Raw genomic sequence first — 13066 nt, forward strand, 5'->3', positions numbered from 1 at the left:
CCTCCTCCTTCTCCTCCTCCTCCTCGCCCTCGGCGTAGCTGCTCCGGAGGGCGCGCTTCAGCTTGGCCCAGAAAAGCCGCTGGGCCTGGGGCTCGGGGGGCCAGCGCAGGTAGGTCCGCTTGAGCAGCACGCGGCGCATGCGGTGGTAGGCGGAGAGCTCGGCGTCGGGAATGGCCTCCAGGAAGACGAGGACCAGGACGTCCCTGAGCTCGTCGAAGAGGCGGTAGCTGGCCAGCTGGATCTCCAAGGAGCACCACTCGCTGCGCAGGTAGCTGCGGCTGACCACGCAGACCGTCTTGCGGCTGTTGTAGATGCTGTCGACGATGTTGTCGATGATGGCCCTGCCCGGGCTGAAGTCGCGGTGGTGCAGGCAGAGGCGCAGCGAGCCCCGTTCCAGCTCGGGGACCAGCTCTCCCAACACCCATCCCTCGTCGGCCGAGTTGTAGGAGACGAAGCTGTCGTAGGCGTAGCGGCGCTCCTCCCGCCGCCAGCGGCCGTTGGCCCAGGCGCGCAGCAGGTAGAAGTGGTACCGGAGGCGCCAGTAGGCACGGTGGTACAGCAGCGGCAGCGCCAGCAGCAGCAGCACCGCCGGGGCCGTGCCGGCGAAGAGGTAAAGCCCCACGTCCAGGAAGCAGACGCGGGTGTCGAAGCTGTGCAGGTAGGTGGGCAGCCCGCTGCCGCCGCAGCTGTAGTTGTAGAGGTAGACCACCTGCACCCGGCTGCGGCCCAGCCAGCCCGGCAGCCAGGCGTTGGCGCAGGCGCAGCTCAGCGGGCACTTGCGCAGGTCCAGGTAGCGCAGAGCGGGCAGCCGGTCGTCCAGGCGGCGGTCGAGGGTGCGCAGCTCGTTCTTGGCCAGCTGCAGCCGCTCCAGCCGGCTGAGGTTGCCGATGACCTCGGGCCCCAGGCTGCGCAACCCGGCGTTCTCCAGGTCCAGGCTGCGCAGGCGGCTCAGGTTCTTGAAGACGCCGGCGGGCAGGTCGCCCATCCCGCCGCTGCTGTCGGCCAGCGTCAGGTAGCGCAGCTGGGCCAGGTCGTCGAACGCGTCGGCGGGGATGGCCAGCAGCCAGTTCTGGGCCAGGAAGAGGGAGCGGAGGGCGGTCAGGCCCTGGAAGAAGCGGTGGGGGATGATCCGCAGGCCGTAGGGCTGCTGCGCCTGCAGCTTCAGGTCGTAGAGACGCCGGAGGTGCCGGAACGGCGGCCGCTGGCGCGGGCGCTGGCTGATGTACCGCAGGGCGTTGGCGCGCAGGTCCAGCACGCCCAGGGAAGCCTGCACGGGGCGGAAAGCCTCGGCGCTCACCTCCTGCAGCCGGTTGCGGTCCAGGTAGAGGCGGCGCAGCTCCCCCAGCCCCTGCAGCGCGGCGGCCGCCAGGTGCCGCAGGTTGTTGCCCCCCAGATCCAGCGTCTGCAGCCGGGCCAGCCCGGCGAAGGCGCCGGGGAAGAGGACGGAGACGCGGTTGTTGCGCAGGTTGAGGGTGCGCAGCCGGCCCAGGTCGGCGAAGGAGCCGGGGTAGAGGTCGGTCAGCAGGTTGTTGTCCAGCCGCAGCTCCTGCAGCTCCCCCAGCCCCTGCAGCGCCTGCCGGTCCAGCCGCGCCAGGCCGTTGACGTCGAGGCGCAGCGCCCGCAGCCGGGGGGCGTTGGCGAAGGCCTGCGGTCCCGCCACCAGGATGCGGTTGAAGCGGAGCGAGACGTTGTACAGGCGCTGCAGGACCGGGGTCCCCCGGCAGGACGGCAGCCGCCGCAGGAGGTTGTGCTCCACCACCAGCCCCGTCAGCTCCCGCCGCTGCCCCGGCCCCAGCAGCCGCCCCGCGCAGCCCAGCCACCGCAGCCGGTTGCCGGAGAGGTCCAGCGTGCCGACGAGGGGGCAGGCAGCCAGCGCCTCGTCCGGCAGCACTCCGATGCCGTTGCGGCGCAGCCGCAGCCGCGGCAGCCGGGGTCCCGCCAGGCGCCGGCACACCTCGCCCACCCCGTCGGGCCCCAGCCGCAGCCCCGAGAAGTCCACGCTGCGCGGCTGCACGTCCGAGACCTCCAGCAGCCCGAAGACGTCCAGGGGGTTGCCGGCCAGCCGCAGCCAGCCCAGGTCGCGCAGGCGGAGCCGAGCGAAAGGCGCCGGCTCCGAGATGTTGTTGTAGGACAGGTCGAGCGTCCGCAGGCCGGCCAGCAGCCCGGGGGTCCCGCCGGCCAGCCCCCGCAGCGAGTTGTTGCAGAGGCGCAGGGTGAGCAGCGAGGGCGGCAGCGGCGGCCCCGGCCCCAGCGACGACAGGTTGTTGCCGCAGAGGTCCAGCACCCGCAACCGCGGCAGGCGCCGGACGGCCAGGGCCACCGGCCCCAGGGCGGGCAAGCGGCCGCCGCGCAGGGACAAGCGGCTCAGGTTGGCCAGCGGCAGGAACGCGCCGGGAGCCAGGCTGGCCAGCGGGTTTCGGTCCACCCGCAGCGAGGAGAGGTTGCCCAGCCCGGCGAAGGTGCCCTCGGCCAGCGCGACCAAACGGTTGTGGGACAGGTCGAGGGTGGCCAGCGCTCCCAGCCCGGCAAAGGCCCCCGGTGCGATGGTGGCCAGGTGGTTGTGGGCCAGGTCGAGGGTCCGCAGGAGGGGCAGGCGGGCGAAGGCGGCGGGCGGCAGGAGGCGGAGGGTGTTGTGGGAGAGGTTGAGGGAGGTGGCGGCCGGCGGCAGGTCGTCCACCGCGCCGGACACCGATTCCAAGAAGCGCTGGATGCAGCGGAAAAGCCCGGGGTCCCAGGGCGACTGGATGCAGTTGCGGAAGCCGTAGGATGAGACCACCGGTACCACCAGCACCAGCACCAGCAGCGGCGGCGGGGCAGGGGGACGCATCCTGCCGCTCGGTCCTGGGTGGATGCCTGGGTCCCGCTGGGGGGGGGGGGGCGATGGGGATGGGGATGCGGGTTGGGGACAGGGACCCCCGCGCAGGCAGGGTGGGGGTTTGGGGACCCTCTCCCCCCCCCCCTTTTTGGGGTCCTACCGTGCCAGCTCTCCTCTTCTTTGGCCGCTTGCGCTTTTTTTGGGGGGGGTGAAAAAGAGAAGTGCGGCAGAGTATCGCTTTGTGTCACCGCTGCCCCCCCCCCACCCCCACAGGTGACGTGGACGGGGGCGGGGTGACCCCTCCCGGGCGGGGCAGGAGGGTCTTTTGGGGGGGAGGGGGGGGGATGAGGGCACACACCTGGGTCACCTCCCCAATGCACCGGGGGCTGCAGACCCCCTGGGGACCGGGGTGTCCCTGTGCCCCCCCCCCCAAACCCTGTGCCCCCCCCACCCCCTACCCACCGTGCCCCCCCCCCCCCCCCAGGCTGCTCTCGCTTCCCCTTCTGCACCCTCCCCAGCTGGTTTTGGTTCCCCCATGGGGGGGTTGGGGGGGGGCAGCAGTGGGGGGGCGCTGGTGTTGATACTGGGATGGGGCCAGGGTCTTCTACGGGGCTGAGCAGGTGGTCTGGGGCAAGGCGCTGGGTTGTACTGGGCCAAACTGGGAGGAAAAGCTCGGGGCGGGGGGAGCACGGGGTTAAGCTGGGAGAAGTTTGCTGTGCGCCACAGGGCTGCCACACGTTATACTGGGTTGTACTGGGTTATACTGGGAGGAGGTGCTGTGCTGCACAGGGCTGCCCATGTTATACTGGGTTATACTGGAGGAAGATGCTGTGCTGCACAGGGCTGCCTGTGTTATACTGGCTCGTACTGGGTTACACTGGGAGAAGGTGCTGTGCTGCACAGGGCTGCCCGTGTTGTTGTTATACTGGGTTATAGTGGGTTATACTGGGTTATACTGGGAGGAAGATGCTGTGCTGCACAGGGCTGCCCGTGTTGTTATACTGGGTTATACTGGGTTATACTGGAGGAAAATGCTGTGCTGTACAGGGCTGCCCGTGTTGTTTTATACTGGGTTATTCTGGGTTATACTGGGTTATACCGGGAGGAGGTGCTGTGCTGCACAGGGCTGCCCATGTTATACTGGGTTATACTGGGTTATACTGGGAGGAGGTGCTGTGCTGCACAGGGCTGCCCGTGTTGTTATACTGGGTTATACTGGAAGGAGGTGCTGTGCTGCTCAGGGCTGCCCGTGTTGTCATACTGGGTTATACTGGGAGGAGCTGCTGTGCTTCACAGGGCTGTCCGTGTTGTTATACTGGGTTATACTGGGTTATACTGGGTGGAGGTGCTGTGCTGCACAGGGCTGCCCGTGTTGTTATACTGGGTTATACTGGAAGAAGGTGCTGTGATGCACAGGGCTGCCCATGTTATACTGGGTTGTACTGGGTTATACTGGAGGAAGATGCTGTGCTGCACAGGGCTGCCTCTGTTATACTGGGTTATACTGGGTTATACTGGAGGAAGATGCTGTGCTGCACAGGGCTGCCTGTGTTATACTGGCTCGTACTGGGTTATACTGGAAGGAGGTGCTGTGCTGCACAGGGCTGCTCATGTTATACTGGGTTATACTGGGAGGAGGTGCTGTGCTGCACAGGGCAGCCTGTGTTGTTATACTGGGTTATACTGGGAGGAGGTGCTGTGCTGCACAGGGCTGCCCGTGTTGTTATACTGGGAGGAGGTGCTGTGCTGCACAGGGCTGCCCATGTTATACTGGGTTGTACTGGGTTATACTGGAGGAAGATGCTGTGCTGCACAGGGCTGCCTCTGTTATACTGGCTCGTACTGGGTTATACTGGAAGGAGGTGCTGTGCTGCACAGGGCTGCCCATGTTATCCTGGGTTATACTGGGTTATACTGGAGGAAGATGCTGTGCTGCACAGGGCTGCCTGTGTTATACTGGCTCGTACTGGGTTATACTGGAAGGAGGTGCTGTGCTGCACAGGGCTGCCCATGTTATACTGGGTTATACTGGAGGAAGATGCTGTGCTGCACAGGGCTGCCTGTGTTATAGTGGCTCGTACTGGGTTATACTGGGAGGAGGTGCTGTGCTGCACAGGGCTGCTCATGTTATACTGGGTTATACTGGGAGGAGGTGCTGTGCTGCACAGGGCTGCCCGTGTTGTTATACTGGGTTATACTGGGAGGAGGTGCTGTGCTGCTCAGGGCTGCCCGTGTTGTCATACTGGGTTATACTGGGAGGAGCTGCTGTGCTTCACAGGGCTGTCCGTGTTGTTATACTGGGTTATACTGGGTTATACTGGGTGGAGGTGCTGTGCTGCACAGGGCTGCCCGTGTTGTTATAGTGGGTTATACTGGAAGAAGGTGCTGTGCTGCACAGGGCTGCCCATGTTATACTGGGTTGTACTGGGTTATACTGGAGGAAGATGCTGTGCTGCACAGGGCTGCCTCTGTTATACTGGGTTATACTGGGTTATACTGGAGGAAGATGCTGTGCTGCACAGGGCTGCCTGTGTTATACTGGCTCGTACTGGGTTATACTGGAAGGAGGTGCTGTGCTGCACAGGGCTGCCCATGTTATACTGGGTTATACTGGGAGGAGGTGCTGTGCTGCACAGGGCAGCCTGTGTTGTTATACTGGGTTATACTGGGAGGAGGTGCCGTGCTGCACAGGGCAGCCTGTGTTGTTATACTGGGTTATACTGGGAGGAGGTGCCGTGCTGCACAGGGCAGCCTGTGTTGTTATACTGGGTTATACTGGGAGGAGGTGCTGTGCTGCACAGGGCTGCCCGTGTTGTTATACTGGGAGGAGGTGCTGTGCTGCACAGGGCTGCCCATGTTATACTGGGTTGTACTGGGTTATACTGGAGGAAGATGCTGTGCTGCACAGGGCTGCCTCTGTTATACTGGCTCGTACTGGGTTATACTGGAAGGAGGTGCTGTGCTGCACAGGGCTGCCCATGTTATCCTGGGTTATACTGGGTTATACTGGAGGAAGATGCTGTGCTGCACAGGGCTGCCTGTGTTATACTGGCTCGTACTGGGTTATACTGGAAGGAGGTGCTGTGCTGCACAGGGCTGCCCATGTTATCCTGGGTTATACTGGGTTATACTGGAGGAAGATGCTGTGCTGCACAGGGCTGCCTGTGTTATACTGGCTCGTACTGGGTTATACTGGAAGGAGGTGCTGTGCTGCACAGGGCTGCCCATGTTATACTGGGTTATACTGGGTTATACTGGAGGAAGATGCTGTGCTGCACAGGGCTGCCTGTGTTATAGTGGCTCGTACTGGGTTATACTGGGAGGAGGTGCTGTGCTGCACAGGGCTGCTCATGTTATACTGGGTTATACTGGGAGGAGGTGCTGTGCTGCACAGGGCTGCCCGTGTTGTTATACTGGGTTATACTGGAAGGAGGTGCTGTGCTGCTCAGGGCTGCCCGTGTTGTCATACTGGGTTATACTGGGAGGAGCTGCTGTGCTTCACAGGGCTGTCCGTGTTGTTTTACTGGGTTATACTGGGTTATACTGGGTGGAGGTGCTGTGCTGCACAGGGCTGCCCGTGTTGTTATACTGGGTTATACTGGAAGAAGGTGCTGTGCTGCACAGGGCTGCCCATGTTATACTGGGTTGTACTGGGTTATACTGGAGGAAGATGCTGTGCTGCACAGGGCTGCCTCTGTTATACTGGGTTATACTGGGTTATACTGGAGGAAGATGCTGTGCTGCACAGGGCTGCCTGTGTTATACTGGCTCGTACTGGGTTATACTGGAAGGAGGTGCTGTGCTGCACAGGGCTGCTCATGTTATACTGGGTTATACTGGGAGGAGGTGCTGTGCTGCACAGGGCTGCTCATGTTATACTGGGTTATACTGGGAGGAGGTGCTGTGCTGCACAGGGCTGCCCGTGTTGTTATACTGGGTTATACTGGGAGGAGGTGCTGTGCTGCTCAGGGCTGCCCGTGTTGTCATACTGGGTTATACTGGGAGGAGCTGCTGTGCTTCACAGGGCTGTCCGTGTTGTTATACTGGGTTATACTGGGTTATACTGGGTGGAGGTGCTGTGCTGCACAGGGCTGCCCGTGTTGTTATAGTGGGTTATACTGGAAGAAGGTGCTGTGCTGCACAGGGCTGCCCATGTTATACTGGGTTGTACTGGGTTATACTGGAGGAAGATGCTGTGCTGCACAGGGCTGCCTCTGTTATACTGGGTTATACTGGGTTATACTGGAGGAAGATGCTGTGCTGCACAGGGCTGCCTGTGTTATACTGGCTCGTACTGGGTTATACTGGAAGGAGGTGCTGTGCTGCACAGGGCTGCCCATGTTATACTGGGTTATACTGGGAGGAGGTGCTGTGCTGCACAGGGCAGCCTGTGTTGTTATACTGGGTTATACTGGGAGGAGGTGCCGTGCTGCACAGGGCAGCCTGTGTTGTTATACTGGGTTATACTGGGAGGAGGTGCCGTGCTGCACAGGGCAGCCTGTGTTGTTATACTGGGTTATACTGGGAGGAGGTGCTGTGCTGCACAGGGCTGCCCGTGTTGTTATACTGGGAGGAGGTGCTGTGCTGCACAGGGCTGCCCATGTTATACTGGGTTGTACTGGGTTATACTGGAGGAAGATGCTGTGCTGCACAGGGCTGCCTCTGTTATACTGGCTCGTACTGGGTTATACTGGAAGGAGGTGCTGTGCTGCACAGGGCTGCCCATGTTATCCTGGGTTATACTGGGTTATACTGGAGGAAGATGCTGTGCTGCACAGGGCTGCCTGTGTTATACTGGCTCGTACTGGGTTATACTGGAAGGAGGTGCTGTGCTGCACAGGGCTGCCCATGTTATCCTGGGTTATACTGGGTTATACTGGAGGAAGATGCTGTGCTGCACAGGGCTGCCTGTGTTATACTGGCTCGTACTGGGTTATACTGGAAGGAGGTGCTGTGCTGCACAGGGCTGCCCATGTTATACTGGGTTATACTGGGTTATACTGGAGGAAGATGCTGTGCTGCACAGGGCTGCCTGTGTTATAGTGGCTCGTACTGGGTTATACTGGGAGGAGGTGCTGTGCTGCACAGGGCTGCTCATGTTATACTGGGTTATACTGGGAGGAGGTGCTGTGCTGCACAGGGCTGCCCGTGTTGTTATACTGGGTTATACTGGAAGGAGGTGCTGTGCTGCTCAGGGCTGCCCGTGTTGTCATACTGGGTTATACTGGGAGGAGCTGCTGTGCTTCACAGGGCTGTCCGTGTTGTTTTACTGGGTTATACTGGGTTATACTGGGTGGAGGTGCTGTGCTGCACAGGGCTGCCCGTGTTGTTATACTGGGTTATACTGGAAGAAGGTGCTGTGCTGCACAGGGCTGCCCATGTTATACTGGGTTGTACTGGGTTATACTGGAGGAAGATGCTGTGCTGCACAGGGCTGCCTCTGTTATACTGGGTTATACTGGGTTATACTGGAGGAAGATGCTGTGCTGCACAGGGCTGCCTGTGTTATACTGGCTCGTACTGGGTTATACTGGAAGGAGGTGCTGTGCTGCACAGGGCTGCTCATGTTATACTGGGTTATACTGGGAGGAGGTGCTGTGCTGCACAGGGCAGCCTGTGTTGTTATACTGGGTTATACTGGGAGGAGGTGCTGTGCTGCACAGGGCTGCCCGTGTTGTTATACTGGGAGGAGGTGCTGTGCTGCACAGGGCTGCCCATGTTATACTGGGTTGTACTGGGTTATACTGGAGGAAGATGCTGTGCTGCACAGGGCTGCCTCTGTTATACTGGCTCGTACTGGGTTATACTGGAAGGAGGTGCTGTGCTGCACAGGGCTGCTCATGTTATACTGGGTTATACTGGGAGGAGGTGCTGTGCTGCACAGGGCAGCCTGTGTTGTTATACTGGGTTATACTGGGAGGAGGTGCTGTGCTGCACAGGGCAGCCTGTGTTGTTATACTGGGTTATACTGGGAGGAGGTGCTGTGCTGCACAGGGCTGCCCGTGTTGTTATACTGGGAGGAGGTGCTGTGCTGCACAGGGCTGCCCATGTTATACTGGGTTGTACTGGGTTATACTGGAGGAAGATGCTGTGCTGCACAGGGCTGCCTGTGTTATACTGGCTCGTACTGGGTTATACTGGAAGGAGGTGCTGTGCTGCACAGGGCTGCCCATGTTATCCTGGGTTATACTGGGTTATACTGGAGGAAGATGCTGTGCTGCACAGGGCTGCCTGTGTTATACTGGCTCGTACTGGGTTATACTGGAAGGAGGTGCTGTGCTGCACAGGGCTGCCCATGTTATACTGGGTTATACTGGGTTATACTGGAGGAAGATGCTGTGCTGCACAGGGCTGCCTGTGTTATAGTGGCTCGTACTGGGTTATACTGGGAGGAGGTGCTGTGCTGCACAGGGCTGCTCATGTTATACTGGGTTATACTGGGAGGAGGTGCTGTGCTGCACAGGGCTGCCCGTGTTGTTATACTGGGTTATACTGGGAGGAGGTGCTGTGCTGCACAGGGCTGCCCGTGTTGTCATACTGGGTTATACTGGGAGGAGTTGCTGTGCTTCACAGGGCTGTCCGTGTTGTTATACTGGCTCGTACTGGGTTATACTGGGAGGAGGTGCTGTGCTGCACAGGGCAGCCTGTGTTGTTATACTGGGTTATACTGGGAGGAGGTGTTGTGCTGCACAGGGCTGCCTGTGTTGTTATACTGGGTTATACTGGGTTATACTGGGTTATACTGGGAGGAGGTGCTGTGCTGCACAGGGCTGGTCGTGTTGTTATACTGGGTTATACTGGGAGGAGGTGCTGTGCTGCACAGGGCTGCCCGTGTTGTTATACTGGATTATACTGGGTTATACTGGGTTATACTGGGTTATACTGGCAGGAGGGCGCTCCCTCGCCTCCCCCCTCCCGCGGGGCCACCTCGCCGCTGGGGCGGGGGGCGGAGCCTGCGCCGGTTGGGGGCGGGGCCTGCGCCCGACGGGGGCGGAGCCTGCGCCGGGGTGGGCGTGGCCGCTGCCGGAGCCGGGGCCGGGGCCGCGCCCGGGAGCGCGCAGGGGCCGGGGGCGATGGGGCTGCGGCGGGGGGGGTGGGGGGCCGCGGGGGGGGGGGGGGGCGGCGCGGCCCGGGGGGGTGAGGGGGGGGCCCCGGGGGTCCCCGGCGCTGCCGCTGCTGCTGCTGCTGCTGCTGCCTGCGGGCGGCGGAGCCAAGTACGTGCGGGGCCGCATCAGCACCAAGGAGGTGAGCGGGGACCCCCCCCCCCTTTTTGCACCGGGACCCCCCCCCTTTTTGCAGGGACCCCCCCCCCCTTTTTGCAGGGACCCCCCCCCCTTTTTGCAGGGGACCCCCCCGGGATGCACCGGGAACCCCTCCCCACTTTGCACCGAGACCCTCCATTTACACCGAGACCCCCCCCCCCCCCCATTTACACTCGCCTCACCCCCAGTTTCTTTTGAGGGGGGCTGCTGGGGGGTCTGGGGGGGGCACTGGGGGGGGTCGGGGACCCCCCCCCCCTTCCCAGCTCCCACCCGGGCCTGCTCGGCCGTTGCCGTGGCAACGTGGAGCAGGGCTGTTGCCATGACAACGGCGGGGATGCAGGGGGTCCTGGGGACGGGGGGTGACACCCCCCCCCCCAATTTGTTGCCCCCCCCCCCCCCCCCCCCAGGACTGGGTGTTCCTGACCCGCTTCTGCTTTCTCTCCGACTACGGGCGCCTCGATTTCCACTTTCGGTACCCCGAGGTGAGTTGGGGGGTGTGGGGGGGTCCCCGTTGGGATGCTGGGGTCCCCCCATACCACTGACCCCCCCCCTCCCCCTCGGACCCCCCCCCCCAGGCCAAGTGCTGCGAGAACATCCTGCTCTACTTTGACGACCCCTCCCAATGGCCGGCCGTCTACAAGAAGGGCAACAAGGTGGGCTGGGGGGGGGGGAAATGGGGGGGGGGGCAGGTGTTGGGGTCTTTGGCGTCTGGGGGGGGTTATTGGGGTCTGGGGGGTAGAGGGGGTGTGCAGGCGTTGGGGGGTGTTGGGGTCTGGGGGGTTTTATTGGGGTCTGGGGGGGTTTTATTGGGGTCTGGGGAGGTTTATTGGGGTCTGGGGGGGGTTTATTGGGGTCTGGGGGGGTTTATTGGGGTCTGGGGGGGTTATTGGGGTCTGGGGCATAGAGGGGGTGTGCAGGCGTTGGGGTGCGTTGGGGTCTGGGGAGGTTTATTGGGGTCTGGGGGGGGTTATTGGGGTCTGGGGGGTAGAGGGGGTGTGTATGCGTTGGGGTCATTGGGGTCTAGGGGGTTTATTGGGGTCTGGGGGGGTTATTGGGGTCTGGGGGGTAGAGGGGGTGTGCAGGTGTTGGGGTCTGGGGGGGGTTTATTGGGGTCTGGGGGGGTTATTGGGGTCTGGGGGGTAGAGGGGGTGTGCAGGCGTTGGGGTGCGTTGGGGTCTGGGGAGGTTTATTGGGGTCTGGGGGGGGTTATTGGGGTCTGGGGGGTAGAGGGGGTGTGTAAGCATTGGGGTCATTGGGGTCTGGGGGGTTTATTGTGGTCTGGGGGGTAGAGGGGGTGTGCAGGCGTTGGGGAGTGTTGGGGTCTGGGGAGGTTTATTGGGGTCTGGGGGGTTTATTGGGGTCTGGGGGGTAGAGGGGGTGTGTAGGCGTTGGGGTCATTGGGGTCTGGGGGGTTTATTGGGGTCTGGGGGGGTTATTGGGGTCTGGGGGGGTTTTATTGGGGTCTGGGGGGGTTATTGGGGTCTGGGGGGTAGAAGGGGTGTGTAGGCGTTGGGGTCATTGGGGTCTGGGGGGGTTATTGGGGCCTGGGGGGGTTTATCGGGCCCTGCTGGGATTGGGGTGCATTAGGGTCTGGGGGTATAGTGGGGTCTGGGGCTGTTATAATGGGGTCTGGGGGTACACTGGGATCTGGGGGGGGGGGGCTCTGGCTCCCACGCTGTGCCCCCCCCCAGGACTGCCTGGCCAAGGAGTCGGTGATCCGCCCCGAGAACAACCAGGTCATCAACCTCACCACCCAGTACGCCTGGTCGGGCTGCCAGGTATTGGGGGGGGGGGGGTGTCCAGGGTTGGGGGGGGGGGGGGGGGTCCATGGGGTCCCAGACTGACACCCCCCCCCCCCCCCCCCAGGTGCTGCTGGAGGATTCGGTGCGGTACCTGAGCTGCGCCAGCGGCCGCAGCTTCCGCTCCGTCCGCGAGCGCTGGTGGTACGTGGCCCTCAGCAAATGCGGGGTGAGTACCCCCCTGGACCCCCCCCCCCACCGTGCCGAGACCCCCCCCCCTTGATCCCAGGACCCCCCCCCCCCCCCCAGGGCGATGGGCTGGAGCTGGAATACGAGATGGTGCTGACCAACGGAAAATCCTTCTGGACCCGGCATTTCTCCGCTGATGAGTTCGGTACGGTCTCAGCTGGAGGGGGGGGGGGGTTGCAAGGGAGGAATTGGGGGGGGGGGGGGGGTCGCACAGAGGGTGAATGACTCCCCCCCCCCCCCCCCCCCCCAGGCATCCTGGAGACGGACATCACCTTCCTTCTCATCTTCATCCTCATCTTCCTCATCTCCTGCTACTTCGGCTGTGAGTGGGGAGGACTTGGGGATTGGGGGGGGGGGGGTCTTGCGGGGGGGGGGGGGTGGAAATCACAGTACTGATGCCCCCCCCCCACCCTCGCCCCCCCCCCCCCAGACCTGCTGAAGGGCCGTCAGCTGCTTCACACCACCTACAAGATGTTCATGGCAGCCGCCGGCGTGGAGGGTGAGGGGGGGGAGAACCGGGGGGGGGGGGTGGGTGGGATGGGCAGGGGGTTTGGGGGAGCTGGGGGGTCCCCACGCTCACCCCAAGCCCCCCCCCCCCCCCTCCCAGTCCTCAGCCTGCTCTTCTGCTGCATCTACTGGGGCCAGTACGCCTGCGACGGGGTCGGCAGCGGCAGCCTCAAGATCTTGGGTGGGTGGTCCACGCGTACACGTCCCTCGTGCGACGCACGGTGGTGGTGGTGGTGGTGGTGGGGGGGGGGTTTTGCACGCGGCTCCTCGTGCACGGCCCCCCCTTGGCACGCGCTGGTGCGAGCGCTCCTCTCTCCTCCCCCCCCCCCCCCCCCCAGCCAAGCTGCTCTTCTCCGTCAGCTTCCTCATCTTCCTCCTCATGCTCATCCTCCTCGGCAAGGGCTTCACCGTCACCAGGTACCGGAGGGGGTGGGGGGACCGTTTTGGGGGTCCAGGGGGGACAACCCCAAGCCGCTGGGGAAGAGGCCATGGGG

The 13066-nt window shown here is 62.7% G+C and overlaps 2 protein-coding genes across 2 annotated transcripts in view; one reads left to right on the top strand and one right to left on the bottom strand.

Moving 5' to 3' along the window:
• Window positions 1-7: 7 nt before the first annotated feature.
• On the bottom strand, window positions 8-2827 carry LOC126035126 (toll-like receptor 13; the record flags this gene model as incomplete). The annotated part of the gene is made up of 1 exon (XM_049793217.1): window positions 8-2827. A coding segment is annotated over exon 1 (2820 nt), but the record flags the coding sequence as incomplete, so codon positions are not given.
• A 7107-nt stretch (window positions 2828-9934) lies between these two features.
• The window catches only part of LOC126035127 (POU domain, class 2, transcription factor 1-like), a gene marked incomplete at its 5' end in the record, with an annotated part of 11287 nt that continues 8155 nt past the window's right edge, over window positions 9935-13066 (top strand). The window contains 10 exons of the mRNA XM_049793218.1: window positions 9935-10060; window positions 10485-10559; window positions 10653-10730; window positions 11769-11855; window positions 11944-12045; window positions 12126-12210; window positions 12316-12387; window positions 12496-12564; window positions 12673-12753; window positions 12911-13021. Coding sequence (XP_049649175.1) covers window positions 9935-10060; window positions 10485-10559; window positions 10653-10730; window positions 11769-11855; window positions 11944-12045; window positions 12126-12210; window positions 12316-12387; window positions 12496-12564; window positions 12673-12753; window positions 12911-13021 — 886 coding nt within the window. The remainder of the gene's footprint in view (window positions 10061-10484; window positions 10560-10652; window positions 10731-11768; window positions 11856-11943; window positions 12046-12125; window positions 12211-12315; window positions 12388-12495; window positions 12565-12672; window positions 12754-12910; window positions 13022-13066) is intronic.

This window comes from Accipiter gentilis, chromosome 37 (assembly GCF_929443795.1).
Source record: "Accipiter gentilis chromosome 37, bAccGen1.1, whole genome shotgun sequence".
Taxonomy (NCBI): Eukaryota; Metazoa; Chordata; class Aves; order Accipitriformes; family Accipitridae; genus Astur; species Astur gentilis.